Source organism: Mastomys coucha, unplaced genomic scaffold (assembly GCF_008632895.1).
Source record: "Mastomys coucha isolate ucsf_1 unplaced genomic scaffold, UCSF_Mcou_1 pScaffold13, whole genome shotgun sequence".
Lineage (NCBI taxonomy): Eukaryota > Metazoa > Chordata > Mammalia > Rodentia > Muridae > Mastomys > Mastomys coucha.
Window position 1 is genome coordinate 74,665,050 of NW_022196895.1, and position 21,956 is coordinate 74,687,005.

The following is a 21,956-nucleotide window of genomic DNA, read 5'->3' on the forward strand; positions in this document are numbered from 1 at the left end:
ACAAGATTTCTCTGTGTGTATTCCTGGCTGTCCTGTCAGTTTACACACCAGGCTGGACTTGAACTTGGAGATCTGCCTACCTCTGACTCCTAAGTGCAGAGATTAAAGAGTCAGGCTGATTGGCAGAACCTTGCAGTTTCTTCTGGATGGAACTGCTGTTGCTGATGTGTGAATGGTGTTTGCAAGTGGATAAGCCACCAGTGCTGACTCATGTGAATCAACTGCTGCTATCCTGACAAGGAAGATTGGAATCTCCCAAGAGAACTATTTCTAAACAAGTTCACATCCTCTCCGCCCTACTAACCTTTCCTTTCCACTCCCTCTGGTGGGTGGTGGGCTAAAAGACAGGTTAAAGAGGTTAAGCACCCTTATTAAAGTAGGTCTTGAAAAATGTAAGTCTACATTAAGATGTATATATTTGAGACTTATCTCAGAAATCATTAAAAATTTTAACTGTAAAAAAAAGCATTGATTTCTGTTTTGATAGGCTCAAAGAGAAAAGATAAGGGGTGTGACTTTACTATAACGGGTGGCGGTGGGGGTGGAGCGCAACACTTTCCCAGAAGACACTCAACTTTCAAGTCAATTACGACTTGCAGGTATCAAGTCATGACATCAATTTGATGTTAGTTTCCAGAAGTAAAAAAAAGGGGAAGACAGCAGTTTCCGCTTGCTGTAGAGTGGCCAGCCATGTTGTTATTCAGAACTGCCCCTTACAAATCTGAGGAAGAACGGGTGACTGCCATGTTGGACCAATCCAAGCCTCCTTCCCCGTCTCCTGGAATCCCAACGTCAAGCTAAAGCAGTAAGCTGGAGAGTACTGGCTCTCGACTTTGTGTAGGCCCCTTTGCCTCTTTTTCTCGTTCTTCCAATTTACTATCAATCATTCTCCATGCTCCCAAACCCTGGGTGGGCTGTCAGAGGCATCAGTGTTATTAGTCTTTAGTGGCCATGCCATGGAGAATCGCTGCTCACAGAAACTCACTCCAAGTCTAAACAGAATAGAGAGAGGCATGAAGCCTTGATGACAAGGTAAGTCTGTGGGAAATGAGCAGGTTCGTTGTCGTAGCTTTAATAAAAGGACAAAGCTCCTTTATTTGCTGTATAATTTTTTTTTTACTTTGTACCAAATTGGAAGCCCATTCCTTCTGGTGCCAGTTCAATTCATAAGGCTGAAAGTGAGAGAAGTCTTTAGCTAAAGGACACAGTAAACAGGATGAGCTTTGAAGTGCTACTTCGCGGGATTCTGTCAAAGGGCTCCTTCAAGCTCTGACCTGAGCAACACTCCTGAGCCTGCTGCACAAGTGGTCTAGAGTTGCTGCTAAGAAAACACTGGTAGAAAGGCAGAGCTAATTGGCCCATGAGAGAGAGGAAAAAAAAAAACACGGTTGGAATTTATTAGTTGTGCTTCTAACCAGTTGAAGTGTATGGCTTCAGGCTCAACCTCTGTGTGAATCACTAAGGAGCTCCATGTAGAATGTGAGCACATTCCTCAATAGAGAGCAGAGTCGCACTCTGGAAGGCACCCTGTCTGTAAGCACATGGGATGCTTTGCTTAACATTGCTCCTTTACTGTGCAAGGTCCATATCGGAGCTATGGAAATGACTTTCTTTCTTTGTTTCCTAGTTCTTTGTTTCAGATCTTTCCTAGTTTGGCTATGCTGCTTCACACCCCAGTCTCCTCTCTTCTTTATAAACCTTTCATTTGGAACCCCAGTTCATGCCACTTATAACTAGATATTCTTGCCCCTCCTCTTATCAGGTCTCTGACTAGCTCTGTTTGGTTTCTGGCTTCCTGCTGCTCCATACCTAGTCAGATAGGCCTTATATATCTAGGACGCACATAATCAGATATTTATACTGTGTGCCTTCCCATGTGACTAGTAGTTGCTGACTATCACCTGCTCTGAGTGTTCACCCTAGAAGATATGTGTGAACTACTCCTAGATCTGGCATTCTCCGGAACATCTGCACTGCCCCTGGCCTAACCCTCTGCAAACCCCAAAGTGTTTTGCTGCTATTTTGATTTTAGGTGAGGGCAAGGAAAGCCCTCCATTCATTATCAGAATTGCTTTCTCTGCCCTAAGGTAAGAAAGACTCACAAGGGGAATTCCCAGGTAAACTTGTTCATGCTTAGGGTAGCCAGAGATAGCTACAGACACCTGGCGGGCTGGGTTACTGTGCTAACCAGGAACCTGGGATTTCCCCAGCTGAGAACAGTAGCCCAGTTGATAAAAGGGAGGTAATTCCTGTGTCTGAGTGACTTGTGGCTTCCAGGTGAATGGTGTTCACCTCTCTTTAGTCATTGACACTTTATAAGGGCTCATGTGGAAATAAGCAGAGGGAGAAAAAGAAATAAAAAACAAAACAAAAAAATATCTCTGATACTGAGCTTTCTACCAATTATGCTATATGCTGTTGTCCTTCCAATAATAGTCAGAAGGAGGTAATGCCTCCCTTTGAGATGATTAATGTTGACTGTTCACTTGACACAATCTAGAATTGCCTAGGGCGCATGTATCTCTGCATGCCTGGGATTTTCCTGAATGAGTCCATTGAGTTACGGAGACTCATCCTACAAGTGAGCATGAGAGAGGGGGGCAGAGAGAGAAAGAGAGAGAGCGAGAGCGAGCGAGCAAGAGAGAGAGAGAGAGAGAGAGACAGAGACAGAGACAGAGACAGAGAGACAGAGAGACAGAGACAGAGAGAGACAGAGACAGAGACAGAGAGAGACAGAGAGAGACAGAGAGAGTGAGACACAGAGAGACAGAGAGACAGAGACAGAGAGAACAGTGAAGGTGGGCATTCATTTCTTTCTGTTTCCTAACTGTAACTGTGTTATTGTCAACAGCTCTCTAAGGCTTTTGACTCCATGCCAACAGTGCCATGATGGATTGTGCTTTCAAACTGAGAGCCAACTAAACTTTTCTTCCCTTGAGTTGTTTTCGTCAAGTATTTTTCTCAAGGAAGAAGAAAACTAATAAACATGGCATGGGTCGGAGCAAGACCCTACAGGTATCAAGAGGAATAGTGAAACTTGCAAGGCCATGTTTTTCTAAGTGTCCAAGTTCTTCCTAAATACCACATTGTTTAAAACTATCCATTCATCTGCCAAATATTCTCAGAGACTAAGATAGGCCAAGGTCTTAGTCTCTGCTGAGTTAGCTATGAGAAGACCCAGTACTATAAAAGATTACTGTAGAAATATTCATTGTGAAATGCCATTGTTTGAATGTCCTTCCTAGAACTGCAGATTAGTCCACATTTAATGCCACTGTTTTAGGATGCTTTATACAACCTTTTGTACATATGGTTAAGCTGAAGGAAGTAGAGATTGTGGGTTCTGGATGTTAAGTTCTGGCATGAATACTTTGCATCCTGCTCCCCTGATATGTGAGGAGACCCCACCTCATGTTCTTGTCATGAGTGCTGCCTTGGCCATGTGTGCCACAATAGGCTAAACTCTACCCTCTCAACCTGTGAGCCCAAATAAATCCTTCCATTCTTTAAGTTGCATCTACTCATGTATTTGTTATAACAATGAGAAAAGTCAATAATACAGGGAGCTCTTTGAAAACTTTAAAATTGTCTCTACATGAATTTCACTTTATCGTCTATGTAAGGCACAAAGTAGAATAAAATAAATAGGACAACCCTTTTATAAGAAGTGATGGCCAAGTGAAAGAAACCAAAGGGGGATGAGGTTTTTGCTGTCTTGGTAGTGGGGGGCTAAAGTGGAAAAGGAAAGGAATTACCTGAAAGATAATTCTGTGGATGCTAAACACCTCCTTTTTTATTTTAAATTAAAACCATTCTACATAAAAAAGTACATCATCTAGCTGAGACAAACTATTCACAAAAAATGGAAAGACTTGTATCTGAGCTGGGTATGACACATTTTGTAGAGTAATGCTATGTTTGGTCTCAAACCCTTTTGCTTATAATCTTCTTATAGCCTATGGAAGTCCCACCTCCACAGCCATAGGGAGGGTAGCAAAGGAAAGGAAAAGAAAGAAATACTAGAAACTCATATGCAATTCAAGAATATACCCTGCTTTGGTATAAGAAGAACATGGCACCTCGTTTACAAAGATGAGCTGGTCATAGGTCCAGTCTTTCCTCTCATATTCCTGACCTCTTTTTTTTTTCTGAATTGATAATATAATTTGGGATTAGCAATTATTGTTTACATTTTACATATATTGTAAAACCACCTGACTATATTTTACACTAAAATCAGCAAAGCAGAGACAGAGCATAGTTTGTAACATATTGTGAGAAGTGGAAAAGAACTTTTCAGAAATACAACCTTCTCACAAGGTAGATGCAAAGGAAGCAGAATTGATAGAACCTCCTAGAAGGCAAGTGGCCTTGCTTTTCTATGTAACGGACACACATGAAGGAGGTTTACCAGTTAACCGAGTTTTTTCTCTATCTACATAAGGTCCAGGGCTGCTACAGACAGACTTCCTAGTCAAAACCTCTGCTTGTCTTGTACTCAACTTGCCAAATGGCTTTGATGTCATCAGTAGATGCTTTGCTTGTTAATGCCTAGGGTTAGAGTTCTGCAGGCAGCTTTAGCTCCATAATATCCCACAAGCATTAAGGAAATACCACTCCACTCCAGAAGTTTGATTTCAATGATTATGTTTTGACCAAAAGGCAGCGATAAGAATGTATTTACAATAGTGCTGTGGTGTACTGATGTTCTTAAGATGTCCTGAAGAATGCTGTCACTGCAATGTGTAAATAGATATTCTGTGGTGGGCAGACAATTTTACAACATTTCTCTTTATTCAGGTTCATTTGGTTGCCAAGAATTCTGAGAATGTTGGTTTTATATGATATTGATTTTTGTATAATCCAACTTTGCCAAACTCATTTGATTGTATGATCATTTTTCAAGGTAACATCTATACAATGTTAGACAATATGGTTCAGAAAATTCTGGGCAGGGTTATTTTTGCATTTTCTGATAAGGAAGGTGAAACTTAAGGTTGCATGGCTTGACTGTCACTTAAAATTCTGTGTTCATTCAAAGGTGTATGTGCCCTAATGAGAATAAGGCAGAGACATCATTCCAAATGGCATTGACAGTGATTGTCCCTTGGTAGTATTATAATTCTCCTTTTTGTTTTTCAAATTATCTCCAATCAACCTATACTGCCCTAGGCAAAAGGAAGTTATAAAAGATAGATGGATGAATAGATAGATGGATTATAGATAGATGATAGATGATAGACAGATGATAAATAGATAATAGATAGATGACAGATGATAAATAGATGATAGAAAGATAATAGGTAGGTAGTAGATAGATAGATAAATGATAGGCAGATGATAGATGTAAATAGATGATAGATAAGTAGACAGATAATAGGTAGTAGATAGATAGGTAGAAAATGATAGATAGATAGATAGATAGATAGATAGATAGATAGATAGATAGATAGATAGATAGATATACACATTATGTTCTGAGTATCCTTCTTAAATACCAAACTCATCATTTACTGAGAGACCTCACTTCCCATGGTATCTATTTGGTAAAAGTCTCTTCACTGTGCAAAGACAATCAGGTGTAGTGAGCTGGAAGACCTTGACTTGTGGGTTGGAGTCTCTTTTTTGACACATTTGCATTTATGCCTTTTTGGCTTGCTTGTGGGTCACTTGGAGTTCCTACCTTTTAATTCCAAAGCGAGTTTTAAAAGGCTCAGTTCCAGAACTGAGTGTGTTGACAGGGGTCCTGATGCCACTAAAACGACCTTCATTGGCTTTGGATAATGAGTGTAGCTGTGGAAAGGGTGGCAGAGCAAGGGGAGCCACACAGGACACAAAGCCTTGGGCAAATGCCAAGCTGCTGAGATTTTCAGTTTACATATGTTGCGAGAGTACTCTTTTCTGGGAAAATTGAGGCTCAGACAGATTATCCAACTTGACAGTGTCCTAAAGCTAAGAAATACAGAACTGGGGATGCTTCTACAACTCAGCCTACCTATTTTATCTATGAATCTTGCTAAAAGACTTCCTTACAGATTGTACTTGAAAGTGCCCAGTGCCCAGTTGCCAATTAGGCAGGTGCCAGTGAGGTCATTCTGTCCCGGGGAAAACTTTCTAAATAAAATGGAAATCTGTCTCTCTCAACCAGTTGCTGCTCATTTCAAATTTTCCTTCATAGAATATTTGATTTAGCAGCCATTTTAAATCTGTTCTATGTATTAAAAGAAAAGTAGAGATCTGGCTAGGACATTATACTCAATTCCCTGTTTTCTTAGGATAAAGAACAATGTGAGGAAGGTGAGGGGCTTTATCACTAGGGCAGGAAAAGTTCCTTGTTCAGCCTTTGTCTATGCTTTCTCTTCTGTAGCACAGAGCTCATTGTCCTGATTTTAAGGATGACCTGATTTTAAAGACAGGGAAAGGAAGATGGGTCAGCAGTGTGGCTACTGTGTGACCAATCTTTAGAGGGCACCCACCCACACTCCACTGATACTGCACTTGATGGATTGATATAAACTTGGTGGGGGACATGCAGCCATTCACAGTACTCCTCTGAGGTAACTGCTGAAAACATCAGTCTTTCCCACAGGCAAAAGGATCTCTAGCCAGTGCTCCATTCACACTGAGGAGGCTAGATGTAACAACTTGCTCTCTTCCACTGGCAGGGGAGTCACCAGTGCTGGATATACATGCCATGACTTAAAGACCTTGTCTTTATATCTTAATACTGCATAATTTCATATTTCATTTTGGTTTTTTTTTTTTTTTGGTCCTATCTTGTCCTCAAGGGTATGAATGGGGCAAGGTCTGTCTCCTGTTTGAAAACCAGAAACAATATATGCCAACTGCAAAAAAAGGGTGGCATATTAAACTACATGCATTGGCTGAAATATTTTGTGCAGGCATGCCCATCCTTTTAACTTTGCAATATGGCACTGTCCTCTCTTACATTCATACTTAAGAACCAGAAAATTAAGTTTAAAAGGAATGTAGAAAAATCATGTTTTAATAGGTTAATTATTTTTGGGTTGGAGCCACATTCAGTTCTATCGTGGGTCCCATGCAGCCCTTGGAACACATTAGGCACACCTTTACTGGGGAACTGTACCTGTAGGCAGCTGTGCACACAGTAATGCACCAGAATGTGCTCACACACTCACACTTTTGGAGTGAATGGGTAGGTGTCTGAAGCACACAGCAGGAGCCCTGCCACCCTGATCTACCCTGGTTTTATTGAGTTTCATCTTGAGCTTGCAAGCCAGGCATGCTCAATAGCATCTAAGAGTAGGGGGCCTGGAAATCCAGGAGAATCAGTTGACAGGGACCCCTGTCTACCTTTGAACGGAGAGAACCCTTTTCTTTCCCCCTGAGGCCAAGCAAAGTGGCATTTATCACAAGCACAAAGAGGGGAAAGCAGGTGAAAAGATAAACAGACTGCTTGTCACCAGGCAGTGGGAATGGAAATGGTCCCCATCTCCCGGTCCTGCCTTCAGATGACAGTTGAGCCCAAGAGGATTGCCATTAGCCTCCAGTTCTTCCTCTACACTCCCAACAGCTCCCTCCAGTTGTCAGGCTGCAGCACTCCTTTAATGTTCAGGATTAGTGCCTTCTTCACCTGGGAGTGCAAAGGGTGGATCACAGCCCGCCCCTCAAAGAAGCTATAGTCAAGGGAAACTAGAAACTAGACAACAGAAAATGCATGCTCCCACAGTCTCCAATTTTATTCCCTCTATATAATGCAAACAGGCACAGAAGGAGTGAATCTCCTCTCCTATGATTTCTCCCAATATTTGAAATGATTTGTATGTCTGAAATTCTTCCAAGTTGTTCTAAAATGGAGACAATGAAAACCCCTGGACCCCCATTTGCTGGTATTCAAAGCTTAATGAACTCTTGGCTAGTTCTCTACTCCAGAGCTGTATGTTTGTTATTGCTTCTTAATGATGATCTGTCCAATGTTCCAACATGCCAAGAAGTCTTACTGCTAATCAGAAATGTGTATTTTATTAAATAGAGAGCTTTTCTGAACATTAACATAGTGACCAAGTACTAGCAAACCCACTGTGCTATTGCACTGAAGTCCTAGGCATTATACACAGAGAGGAAACATTGGGTGCAGCATGCTCCAGACTCCATCTCAAAAATCATCTCTCCCAGCTGTGTATGAATCTGGACAGAGAAAAGGACATTCGGAGCTTAAAACCTCTGGGTGAAAAAGATTCTCTACAAATGCACATTTCAAGTAAACAAAACCCATCCGGCCCAAGCAGGGGACCAGTGCCTGATTGTACTAAACACATCACACTGGAATCTGCAATTGGCAAGGTAATTGGCGTTATTATAGCTGATGGGGAATTTCTGATGCTGCCCAAGCTCTCTTTTGAAATAATCCCCGGCCATTTAATTTGTCCAGCTCTCCTTTAGCTGATTGCTCTTTTCTGCTGGAGTTATCAAGAATGAAGACCGTTGTCTCTCGAAACATCAGCAGGCCGAGACTGCACCACCTTCCCCTTCCTAGCCCTGCCTCGAGCTGCGGTTCACAGATGTCATGATACCAGTAATGCAATAAGTTCAAAGTGGGGGAAGCCAGCTGATTTAATTGAAAGCTGTGTACCTTGTTTTCCAAGCTCAGAGATAATTGAAGCTATGCTGTGAAATCATGGCAAAGGGAAAGAAAAAGCTCCGGAGAATTATTAGCTAAAAATATGACCAACAACAGAGGACATCTTCAGTGTAATCCTCAAGCCAGATGGCATTGTAGAAATATCAGAATTTGTCCACATACTTTTTTATGTGGGGAAAATCTGTTTTAAACTTTGCTACACAAACAGCCCCCTCTTTGTAGAACGGGCTCTACAAATAACTCTGGAACATCTTATTGTTTCACTGGAAGCACACAGGTTTTTGTTCACTGTCCCTATTTTGGAATTTCTGTTCCTCCCCAGATTAGGGACAGGCGAGCCAAATTCAGACAGCTGTGTTTTCTCACAATGCCGACCAGGCTGGCAGACACAGAGCAGAGCTCTCTGTAGTCTGTTGGTGTATGATGGATGGATGGAGTGGCAGAAACAAGAGCCCTGTGGTCGGCATGGTCTCTTTGTCAGGTGTGGCTGCAGTTATATTGCCCATTACATCCAGAACCCAAGTGTTCTGGAAACACCCCTTGCCTTATTCTAATATATAAGAAACTGATTAGGGACGACAAAAGTCATCACACAAACTCCCAAAAGCTCCTGAGCCTTAGTGCTCTTCCTTGTCAAGAGTTCTAGGCAATGAATTGTGCTATTAATCATTCTTCTGCAGGGCAGGGGTCAAAGAGAATTTATGGAAATAAGTTTAGGAATGCCATCAAAATAAGCCAATACTCTGCCGGTTGGAAGGCTCCCGATTCATTTAAGATAAATTTTAATACTTTGTAGATATTTTTCTTCTGTGAGTAAAAGCTATAATGCTAATTTTGGAAGCATCTGATGTGAGGAGGAAGGAACGCATGGCACAGGGCACACCCTTGAAGGTGTCCTCCCAGGCCCAGTAGCCTTGCCCATCTTAGCTGATAGCAGTCAAGCTTCTTACTCCATCCTCTTCTGTAGTCACAGCATCTGCTGCTGCTCACTTCAGATGGCAAGTGGCTCGAGGGGACACTCGAGTGAAAAGGGCTGGGGGGGGGTCACTGCTGATCTTTATGTGTGTTGAGATGATGTGTCTTTGTGGGGGCGGGGTAGAACGCCACACTGGGCTCCAATGGCCTCCGGGAACTGTAATCTGCACTCTAACTTTGACATCAGTTTATCTGTGACCAATTTTAATAATGTGAAGTTAAGAGTAATGAGGGTTGCAGTACATATTTATGAAGTACTTACTGCATGCTTAACACCTTGGATCTTACTCAAAGTAGCCTAGGACAGGTGTCCTACACTGACAACATCACGGGTCTCATAAAAATAAGGTAGAATTTTTTTTTTTATGGAAGCCATACCACTAGACAGAGACAGACCTGTGGCTCAAACATACCAGTATAGGCCCAGAAGAGGCCCAGAAGAGGCCCAGAAGAGGCCCAGAACAGGCCAAGAAGAGGCCCAGAAGAGGCCCAGAACAGGCCCAGAATAGGCCCAGAACAGGCCCAGAAGAGGCTCAGAACAGGCCCAGAACAGGCCAAGATAAGGCCCAGAAGAGGCCCAGAACAGGCCCAGAATAGGCCCAGAACAGGCCCAGAACAGGCCAAGAAGAGGCCCAGAACAGGCCCAGAAGAGGCCCAGAAGAGGCCCAGAAGAGGCCCAGAAGAGGCCCAGAAGAGGCCCAGAAGAGACCCAGAACAGGCCAAGAAGAGGCCCAGAACAGGCCCAGAACAGGCCCAGAACAGGCCCAGAACAGGCCAAGAAGAGGCCCAGAACAGGCCCAGAACAGGCCCAGAACAGGCCCAGAACAGGCCCAGAACAGGCCCAGAACAGGCCTTCTCACCTGCTACTCTACAGAACAATGGAAAATGTTCCCCTTAGTCTTCACACTGGAAGAACAAGGTTGCAGAACGTTATGTTTTGTTAGTAAGTAGGGACCAGCTTTTACTGCTTAGATGTTTGCACGTCTCAGCCCTGCTTACATGTCTTTTGACCTGTGTATCACTGGCTTGAGTGAGATGGAAGAAAGGGTCCCATTAGAGGTTCTGGTCCATAACCTGTAGAAAGCTAAGAGATACGAAAGGATCTTAGTAAGTGGAAATTAAACAAGAGGGAAGATGGTGGCCATTGTTAAGAAAGAGCAGAACTGTGGTGGAGACAGACTGCAGAATGAATGCTGTCTCCAGCCACCAGCAACACAGTGGCCAGAAGAAGAGTTAAGCAAGCTGTCGCACAACAACCCTCATCTCCTAGGGGTCTTCCGATGCTTTCAAATGTGCCTTTCTTTGGTAGATGATGGGAGAGGAGATAGAGGGATAAGAAGGTATGGGTGTCTGCTCCCTAGTTTGTCACTACAACTCCTTCCATGGGTATTTTGTTCTCCCTTTTAAGAAGGAATGAAGTATCCACCTTTTGGTCTTTCTTCTTCTTGAGTTTCTTGTGGTTTGTGGATTGTACTTTGGTGTATTCTGATCTTCCGGTCTAATATCCACTTATCAGAGAGTGCATACCATGTGTGTTCTTTTGTGGCTGGGTTACTTCACTCAGGACGGTATTCTCCAGATCCATCCATTTCACCAAGAATTTCATAAATTCATTGTTTTTAATAGCTGAGTAGTACTCCATTGTGTAGATGTACCACAATTTCTGTATCCATTCCTCTGGACACTTCAGAGACTGCTCCACCTGGGAATCTTTCCCATATTTAGTCATCAAATCTAGACACTATCGTGGATGCTAGCAAGTGCTGGATAACAGAAGCCTGAGATAGCTGTATCCTGAGAGGCTCTGACAGTTCCCAACTAATACAGAAGTAGAGGTTCACAGCCATCCATTGGACTGAGGACAGGGTCCCCAATGAAAGAGCTAGAGAAAGGACCCAAGGAGCTGAAGGGTTTGCAGTCCCTTAGGACGAACAACGATATGAACTAACTAGTACCCTCAGAGCTCCCAGGGACTAAAACACCAACTACACATGGTGGGACTAATGGCTCCAGCATCATATGTGTAGCAGAGGATAGCCAAGTTGGTCATCAATGGGAGGAGAGGCCCTTGGCCCTGTGAAGGTTCTATGCCCCAGTGTAAGGAAATGCCAGGGCCAGGAAGCGGGAGAGGGTGGGGTGGCGAGCAGGGGGAGGGGGAAGAGAACAGGGGTTTGTTTTAGTTTTTGTGTTTTTATTTTATTTTGTTTTCTTTTTTGGGGGGAGGGGAACCTGGGGAAGGAGATATTGTAAATAAAGAAAACATCTAATTAAAAAAAGGGGGGAAAAGAAGAATAAAAAAATAGAAGGTAGAGGTGGAATGGTAAGAGGAGTAGAAGTAACTTAAGAGGCAAAATCATTCATTGGCTGGAGAAGTAACCTTGCCTCCTGAGGGAGGTCTGGAATAATCCTGCTGACTTCTAAAGAAATCTCTCAAAGCTCTAATGGGGCATTAGCATTTACTCCATGGAGGCCATTCTCAAACCTTCAACTCTGGAGGAGAGCTATGCATTATAGTAAACATTTACACAGAAAGCAGGTTGTGTGACTCAGCCTTGGTGAGCACAGGTGTTTGAGATGTAGAGGACCCAAATAAGAAGCACTGGGAAAGAACTTCTAGAAAGTTCTCATGTAGGTTCTTTTTAAGAGAAAGACTAGATCACAAAATCTAAAACACAAGGTCCAGGGACAGAGTCCCAGGATAATTGGAAGGAGGAGTCTTAAGGGACTCCAGGGTTCTCCTCACCTTTCCTCCTGGTTGCTAAGATTCAATGTCTTTGTTTGGAGAAAGAGAAAACTCCAGTTAAAAGCACTGGCACCAGGCAGGCGTATTAGTCACAGATGGTCTCCACTGGTAAGCCCTCACTTTCTTGCATTGCTGTTCTGAATATTTGAAGTTGAAGCAGCATTTAGAGCCCCTACATTTGGATAGCCTAGCAGAGATAGCCTACAGGGATTCCATTGATAAAGTGAAAAACTATCTCTGTGTATGAATAACCCTCTCCTCTTTCACTCACTCCCTACCTGTTGTTTATCAATTTTCCTGAGTGTGAAGGGCTCCACATTTGGTTTAAGTTGGTTCTGCTTGCACATGTCTCTCAGGTGAGCAAAACATCTTGGAAGTCAGAAACAAAATATCCACTGAAGTCTAAAGAGATTTAGTATCCCAAGAGAGCATATTAAGCCTTCAGAATACCACCCCTTGAAATGCCAGGCTCTCTGGAAAACACCTGGAGAAGTTTTCTCTCCAGGACCAAATGCCAATGCTGAAAAAAACAAAACAAAACAAAACAAAACAAAACTCTAACAGTGCAAAAAATATAAGCCTATATTCCATGAAGTTCATGATTTTACATATGAAAAATAGTTATGTTCATGAGAATTTTATTACAGCATATATATTTGCATATGAGCAAATAAATCTTGTTAGAGTGGTCTGTTATGATCACAGGGATCCATATCTGCTAAGAAAATAATTAAAATGTTGGCTGCCTTTGGAATTACAGGAAAAGCTAGCCTTGTTTTCTCTAGCTACTCTAAAGGCGACAAGAAAGACACCTTTCCAGGTGGTGCTTGTCTCCTCTACAGGGGTGACATTATTCATAAAACAAAGATGTAGCCATAGGCTCACAGAATAGAAAGGCACCACCCACATGGTCTCCTTTCATTGAAAGTAGGAAATGATGACAGTAGAAATCAGATCAGAGCTTTCCAGTGATTTGTAGGCAAGCACTAGATGTCCCCTCCAGCCACTATGTTGCCATGAGGATTGTGAAATATTAGAAAGTATATATTGCTAAGAAAACCCTCACATTCTCGGGTACCATAGAAATACCAGATTGCTGTAAATGTCTCTAAACTCTCAGCTGCTAGCCGTTAATTATGTGGACCGATAGCAGACACTACACAGGTGACTCTAGTGCACACCCCACGCTTTGAAAAACAAAAACAAAAACAAAAACAAACCTTCCAAGTCTCCTGAGACCATGACATAACAGCTGAGCTGATGTACAACCAGCCAGATGAAAGGCCTGGAGAATAAAAGCCAAGCGTTTCCAAAGCAACTGCCTCAGCCAGGAGGACTCACAGATGCACCATGCTGCACCATGCTGCAGCAGGCAGGAGACTAAGGCAGACAACCACACTTATGCATGCTCTCCTCCTTGGGGTAATGTCATAAAGATGGACCTCGTGGATACAGTTAGATCCAGAAAAACAAAACAAACCAACAGCAACAAAACCCCACAGAAACAGCAAGACCATAAACTCCAACACTGTCATTGGCTAATCTACTATCTTGGGCAAATTTCAACTGCTGACTGGAAATAATGAGCGATAAATGTGGGAACGGTCTGCACAGAATCCATGCTCAGCCAAACTTCCACTGCCCGGCACATAGCAGAGTAACGAGGTTGCTATGGGAGGTAGACTGCAGGGAGCAAATTACGTCCATGGCATGTTCCTGGCACAAGAGTCTATTTGGATGGGAGACTGTTCACACCTCCTCTCTTCCAGTCTTCTACTGAAGTCTTTGTCCAGAAAAGGTGCATCCCGACTTGCTGCCGAGAGAGCCTCTGACATTACTTGTGTCTAGACCAGTCTGGAAGAATGCAAGCCCAACTATTATAGTTAATCCTAGACTTTTGTGTTTCCCACAAGTTCCTCTCAGAATTTCCACCCGTGCCACGGTATCTCTCAGTTTTAATGTGTGAGGTAGGAAGGAGGATGGTGAGCAAGCAGCTAGCAATAACAGAACTTTCTGATGTACTGTCTGGTGCTGAGATGAACCCCGCCATGGTTTCTCGGGCACTCTGTGATCCCCTGCCTGCAAAGAGAAGACGCCAAGGTGTCTCCCTCCCCTTGGCTATATTTATTTCCTTCCTGTACTTTTCTCCACACTCTTCTCTATAGAGAGGCAGCTGAGAAGAAAAGAAAAGAGAAAAAGAAAAGAGACTGTTTGGGAGTTTGGAAAATAAATTAGAAGAGGAGAAACTCTTTGGCAACATGGAAAAACTCAACATGCTTGCAGCAATCTTTCTATTACTTTAAGATGTAGTAAAGTCTTTTCCTTGGAATATGACTCAGGAAACTCAGTGTGATTTATGGACATGAAGATGGAGCATCATGAATGGATCTTACCAATGGTCAGACTAAACCTGAATTATCTTTGCCATGGTAATCATACCTATATCTTAGTTTTATGTGTCATCTTGACATAGCCTTGGGCTACCTAAGAAGGGAGTCTCAAGTAAGAGATTCCCTAGGTCAGACTGGACTATTGACATGTCTATGGGGAATACAGAATTGGTGGTTGATTTGTACAAGAGGACACCGCCCACTGTGGGCTGCTCTAGTCCTTGGGCAGGTGATCATGAGCTGTGCCAGAATCTACCTAAGCACGAGCTTTCGAGCCAGCCAGCTGCACCCTCCTTGGTTTCTCTGGCACTTCTTTGGCAAAGGTAACACTGTGTGGTAGCCAGAAAGCCTGAATGCAGGTTTCTGTTTGAGTTTTCACAATGATTTACCTTAATGATGGACCATAGCCTGTAAACTGAAATAAACCACTTTATCCCCTAAGTTGCTTTTAGCTGAAGTGTTTTATCAGAACAACGGAAAGGAAACTAGAAAGTGTAAATTTCAGTAAATAACACTGGTGCTGGAGCCAGATCTGAGGTCAAATACGACCTTTGACATTGATAAGCCCCGTGCCCTTCACACCTGTGTCTCCACCTGTTTGCTTATAAATGGGGATAAAATAATTACTGATTCCACAAATCACTGTAATGATTAAACACATGAAATATATGAAAAGTTTACAGAATTCCTACCTACCTATAGTACATATGGAGTAAGTAAGTATGCTGGCTGGTTTTTGGTGTTAGCTTGACATAAGCTGCAGTTATCACAGAGAAAGGAGCCTCCCTTGAGAAAATGCCTCCCTGAGATCCAGCTGTAAGGCATTTTTTGAGTTAATGATCAAGAGGGGGAGGGTCCAGCCCATTGTGGGTGGTACCATCCCTGGGTTGGTAGTCCTGGGTTCTATAAGAAAGCAGTCTGAGCAAGCCAGGGGAAGCAAGCCAGTAATTAACATCCCTTCATGGCCTCTGCATCAGCTCCTGCTTCCTGACCTGCTTGAGTTCCAGTCCTGACTTCCTTTGGTGATGAACAGCAGTGTGGAAGTGTAAGCTGAATAAACCCTTTCCTCTCCAACTTGCTTCTTGGTCATGATGTTTGTGCAGGAATAGGAACCCTGACTAAGACAGTAAGCATTAGTATGTAGATATCCAAGCAAAGGCAGTATGAACACATACTAACACATTTCGCTTGAGGTCAGTGGGAGCTGGACACTCTAGAAATACCAGAGCCACATGTTGATGCTTATGTCTGTTGACACTGAGTTTGTGAGCAGCTGAGTCAAGGCAGATAAAGGTGATTGTGCTCTGATTGTAACAAATCAACTATGAAATAATGTAGCTAACTGCAGAACACATCTAAATATGAGCTAGATATTAGAAAACCTAAGGAACCGGTGTTAGTTTGGATAGGCATGACAATGGCTTATGATTATTTTTAAGGCTCATATTAGTTTAAGAAGTTTAACTGGATATTTGTTTTAAAAGTAAAATGAAATGATGATTGGGGTGTGATTGACAATAACCCTTATAACTAAAGCCAAAGTAAATGGGAATAGAGTGGAAATAAGCCTGATGAACAGTGTTCATTGCTCAACCAACCCCAGTGATGTGCGGTGGCCAATTTATCTCAGCTCTGCAGAGTGACTGTCAGTGACTTTGTCAATGGATGATCAATTGCAAATAGTTCACAACTGATGAAGGACTATATAAACCATGGAAATCATGAATGATACCAATAGAGCCTTCTTTGTAGCATTTCAGTGAGTGTGTGTGTGTGCGTGTGCACGCGCGCGCGTGTATGTGTGTGTTTGTGTGTGTGTGTGTGTGTGTATCTGAGATATACAGTAAAACACGTTAGTGTGGTAGTATGAAGAACAGAGAGATTTTTGTTACTTAATTACCATCTCATTCAACAAGAATCCTTGTAGGATCTTTTTATGATATTCAGTTTGGTGTACAAAGACACCGCTCCCCCTGAAACAGTTCTAGATTTTAGAATGTTCTGCCAAAAAATTCTTTATGATGTATCATTTTTATGGATAGAATATATAATCTACCCATAATGTAACTTACATATATAATACATTATATTTGAAAACTTTAAACTCAATCCCTAAGTATTTTTTTAAAGTGGCACCTTTCAAAGCAGGAATAAAGAGTAAACGTCCATGTCTCCAGAACACAGTCCAAGCATTATCACCATGGGTTAGGTTTCATTTGGGCCTCACCTGCCCTGGAATAAAATTCTCACCTCATAATTCTTCTCTGTTTTCCTGGCCCAAATGAATGACACCTCGACTTGGAAACCTTTCACATTTGCTCTATAGAGACATCCTTTCTTCTTTGTCTGCATTTTAAAATAATTTATTCTGTACTTCTACAGTGAAAAAACACGTCTACCTATTGTTCACATGGGCTTCCTTTCTGGAGCACCGTAGACTTCCTTTCTGGAGCACCGTAGGCTTCCTTTCTAGAGCACTGCAGGCTTCCTTTCTGGAGCACCATAGGCTTCCTTTCTGGAGCACTGCAGGCTTCCTTTCTGGAGCACTGTCTCATTTAATCCTCACAACAATAAGATACTTTCTAAGACATTTTTTTAAGTAAAAATACTCATCAAAGTCACTAGATGTCTTTCTCAGAGTCATAAAGATGATATTTGTTTGTAGACTATTCTAAAATCTAGAACTGTTTCAGAAAGTGGAGGGATGATTTTATATGCTGAAGAGAGATGCACACAAAAATCTTACAGGGATACTTCCTGAGTGGGGAGGCAGTTAGGTAACATCAACTGCTATGTTCTCTGCACTAAAATGGTTTCCTGCATGTCTCTGTTCTTCTGTGCCCCTGACCATAACAGCAGTTAACGTTTTAGAAACCCATTATAAATCACTACAGTTCATTCATTGCTCTTACACTTGTCCTTACGGCACTACACCATTTTCCCTAACAGAAGGAGCTTCCATTGCAATGAAAGAGAGTTTACAGAAGTCGAGAACAAAACCCACAGGCTTTCCTTTGAGAGCTGGGCTGGTTTTAAAGTCTCGTTCCTCTAACTCTATGACTTGAGTTGAATAGCTTGTGTCTCATTCGGTCCCCTCGCTACAATTAACTCTCTTCTATATCCCACCTGGGCCCTCCCAAGCATGTGTGCATGATTGTGGCCATTTGTCTACAAAGTCTAAGCAACTGCCACATCTTGGTGGGAACTCATAAACAAAATAGAAATGATACTGATAATTGTAAACTATTTGTACCCCAGATGAGGGGACTTGGTCCTAATATCTGCTTTAGATTGTTCCTTGGAGATCTCAGCCTACACGGGATGAAATGCCTAGGGAGGATGGACTGGGAATCTGAGGAAGGTACCATGACCATGTGCAAGAAGACCCAGCTGCTCGATCACTTTCCCATGACATGGAATGCATGCGAAGAAAACAGAAGTTAACGACATAAATGTAACTTGTGACCATCGAAATTCCGATAGATATGCATGGCTATGTAGAACAAAGAGTAAAAGACTACCCCCAGATGCCATCTTCTCTGTTTCTGAGGTAGAAAAATGGGAGACTTGCTTTGTCTTTCTTTACATTACAAATTCCTACTTGTAGCTTTTGCATTGGCGAGGGGAGAGAAGGGGGAGGGGGAGATAGAGGAGAAGGATGAAACTAAGGTTTATATTTATTGGACTTTCACTAAGAAAGCTATCCCCTGTTTCAGGCATGAAGAGCACTGTTGTCACAAAGGGGAATGTGTGTCCTCATTTCTGATTATTGAAGACTAGAGAGGACAACCTCTCCATAGCCACTATCACTGGTTCTCAGGTTTGTTCTTAACTTTCACTAGCGGCCCCTGGATTTGTCAGTTCTCCTCCTCCATGTCCCCCAGGTCCTTCTCCATCCATTTCTCTTCTGTGTGGCATGGGGCTATTTTATATCAGGATCTGGATCCTCAGATGCCTTGGCAATAACAGGGTACCCAGAGGTTAGAAGCCAGAAAAGAGAGGTGAGGTAAGGGCACAATATACAACTGGTCTAAAGAGAGAAACATTTCAAATATCTGGAGCTCTGTTAGAAACTTGATTTTTCCACACTCAGAAGTCCAATGGCTTTTCCTACACTCAGAAGTTCAGTGGTACCAGCTATGGTGTTCTTTGCTGCAAAGGCACAGTACTATGGGATTATGAAAGCAGGAGCAAGTAGGGACGCTAGAAAGTTTCATATGAAAAGGAACCTGGGCCCAAGCACCACATCCATCACATTTAAATGTGTCTTTGTGTAGATCTTGGGCCTGGGCTGGAAGCTGTGGGAAAAGGCAAGGCATAAATGCCTAAGTGGATACCACAGAATATTTCTCTTTTTGAGAAAGGGTCTCTATGTGGATCTTGCTATGTTGACAAGGACAGACTCCAACTCAAAGAGATCACCTGCCTCTGCCTCCCAAGAGCTGGGATTAAAGGGTGCTCAACTACACCTGGCTCCCAGACAGCTTTCGTCTGACCCCTTTTGTCATCACTTTCCAAGAGTGATCCTCTAACAGGACTGGAGCTAGAGATGATGTGACTGTTGCCCAACCACGATCAGCAATACTCAACTGTCTGTCTTTGTGGAAGCTGAGATTAGCGTGGCTACCAGACTCTAACTACACGGGATTTGCACACAAGTTATAGAATCATAAGCATACCTGGGGTGGGGGAGAAATAAATGGGATTAGAACCCCAGCCTAATTTCACTCTATTTCCTTTAATTGAGCTCTGTGTTAACCTAACACTCTAAAAGTCTTGACTAAAATGGCTTTTGTGGTTCACAATAGCACATTAAGAAAGTCAGAGTAGAAAGCAATCATTTGTCTATAAGAGAACCCTGGAGGGAGACCACACAGCAGTACCTGAAGCACAGAAGCAGAGGGTCCACACTGAAGCTTTTGCCTTTCTGTCATATTTATTTACTCACATCCTCCCTACCGGATGCTGCTCTCAAACTATATAAAACCAGTACAGGGACTCACCTGTGTCTGAAATGCTTTGAGGTCGCTGGCTGCAGGGTCACTGGCTGTGAGGAGCTGAAAAGAACAAAGGAGTTTTTCTTAGTATTGCTTCTCAAAGTTTACACACAGCATCCCCAAGACCATGAACCTGAATTACTGTAGCCCAGATCAGGGCTCCAGACACACAATCACAAAACATGAAGAAGCCAGACTTACTGAGCTTCCCCCTGGGTATCCATAACCTCCATGACTGCCTCCCATCCTCTCTCCCTTCTCCTATCTCCCTTCCATGTGCTACCACTTACTCAGAGGGGGTTAAATGAGGGACCAGAAGCAACAGTCCCCTTTCTAGCTCTCCCCCTCCAGAAACCCCCTATCTCATCTTCCTCCCCCTGCCTCTATGAGGGTGCCCCCCACCCACTCCCACCTTCTCGCCCTGTTCCCCTACATTGGGGCTTCAAATACCCTCAGGCCACAGATGTCCAACAAGGCACTTCTTTTTAACATGGCTTTTTCTCATTCTCTCTCTCTTTTGTTTGTTTCTTTCTTAAAATGCAGCCAATAAAATTGACTCTTAATTTTTCCCACCGACATAATTCGGTTTCCACTTATTGTAGGTCGCTTGTAATTTTATATTCTAGTTAAGTGTTCATAGCTTATGCTGCAAATGATCACACAGAATTAGAGGATAAGATTCAATTACATGTTTGTGCCTGCACACCATCACACGCACACCTCTGTTTAATCAATATTGTAGGGTAAAGCTGTTCAGTATTTTTTCACATTTAGGGGTGAGGGGGTTAACACCAGTAAACACTCAAGGATCACACAACACCAACTAGTGGAATTGTCATATTCCAGCTGTTGATGAGAAAAGCTGGAGAAGTACACATGGAGGGACCCATGGCTCCAGCTGCATATGTAGCAGAGGGACATCAATGAGAGGAGAGGCCCTTGGTCTCCTAGAGGCTTGATACCCCAGTGTAGGGGAATGCCAGGACAGGGAAGCAGGAGTGGGTGGGTTAGTGAGCAGGGAGAGGGGGGATAGATAGGATAGGGGGTTTTTTGGAGGGGATAAAATTTGCAATGTAAATAAAGAAAACATTAAAAAAAAAAAAGCTAGGTAAGGGTGTAAGAACAAGCCAAAGGGGAAAGCTCCAATTGGTGAGGGAGAATAATGAATAATGGCCAATGCAGGCCTGGACAGTGTTCCTGAAAATTACAGAAGACTCTGTGTTTACTCTCACAATATTTTGTGTGGTTCAGGAAATAGCAGGAGCCCTTCGAGGCTCCAGGGGCTTCCATTTAGGAAAACTCAGGAGGATTATCTAGCTACCCTGTTAAGTCTAAGCAGTGTTTGAGCTAGGGCAGTGCATCCTGCTGAGCCCTGGGGTTGTCCTGCCAGTGGGACAGATTTCCCATCCTAGGAAGAAGCCAGCCTGGTTCCATTAGTAATGAAACAATCAAGCAGTTACCTAAGAGGTAACCTGCCCAGGCGCAGAGCTCACACACAATGCAAGACTCAAATCCTTGCCTATGGTGGGCACCCTGTCCAGAAAACATTTACACAAATGCACTTCAGCAGATGGACCAGAGTCTAGATCTCAGACTTTGAAGAAAAGGGAAGAAAGCTCAGCATGGGGTTGGTGACATGAAATTTGAAAAGAGCCTTTGAAATAGAAAAGGGAGGAGGAGAAGGTTCATCAAGCAGTTTGAGGAACAAAGTCAGGGTGAGGGACTTGCTAATCTCAATATCCTGCACCTTGAATCCATCAGTGCAACCTCAGCCTCCTTCTGGCCACAGGGAGGAGATTATACCACAACACAAATCGCTCTGCTCTCAGTACACTGATTACTATACGTTGCACATACAGTTTTTATTTATTTTTATTCATTTTGAAAGTTAGCATCCAAAATAATAGGTTTTACTACCACATTTTCACATAGATGTGTTATTATGCTTTGTTTTAATTTATCCTTCTTTCTAATCCCCATCAATTCTGAGACAGAAAGTATCTCCATTCTACCCATGAGAAATCTGATTGAAATTAAACAATATTTTCTAGGCATTACTGGGAACTGCATGTATTTTTGGTTGAAGTTATGTATCCCCAATGATCAGGCTTTATCTTCTATAGAGAGTCAACGTGGGCACAGGGAAAAGGCTGAGTATCAGAACGTTAGTCAAGAGTCCCCCAGAGTAACGTAATACTTATGTCCTGATCAACGACCCTTAACTAGCC

The 21,956-nt window shown here is 42.8% G+C and overlaps 1 protein-coding gene across 1 annotated transcript in view; it reads right to left on the reverse strand.

The window, feature by feature from the left end:
- Setbp1 (SET binding protein 1) overlaps positions 1–21,956 on the reverse strand; it is a 362,083-nt gene that overhangs the window by 154,766 nt on the left and 185,361 nt on the right. The window contains exon 3 of the mRNA XM_031366113.1: positions 19,735–19,788. Within this exon, the coding sequence (XP_031221973.1) occupies positions 19,735–19,788 (54 nt within the window). The remainder of the gene's footprint in view (positions 1–19,734; positions 19,789–21,956) is intronic.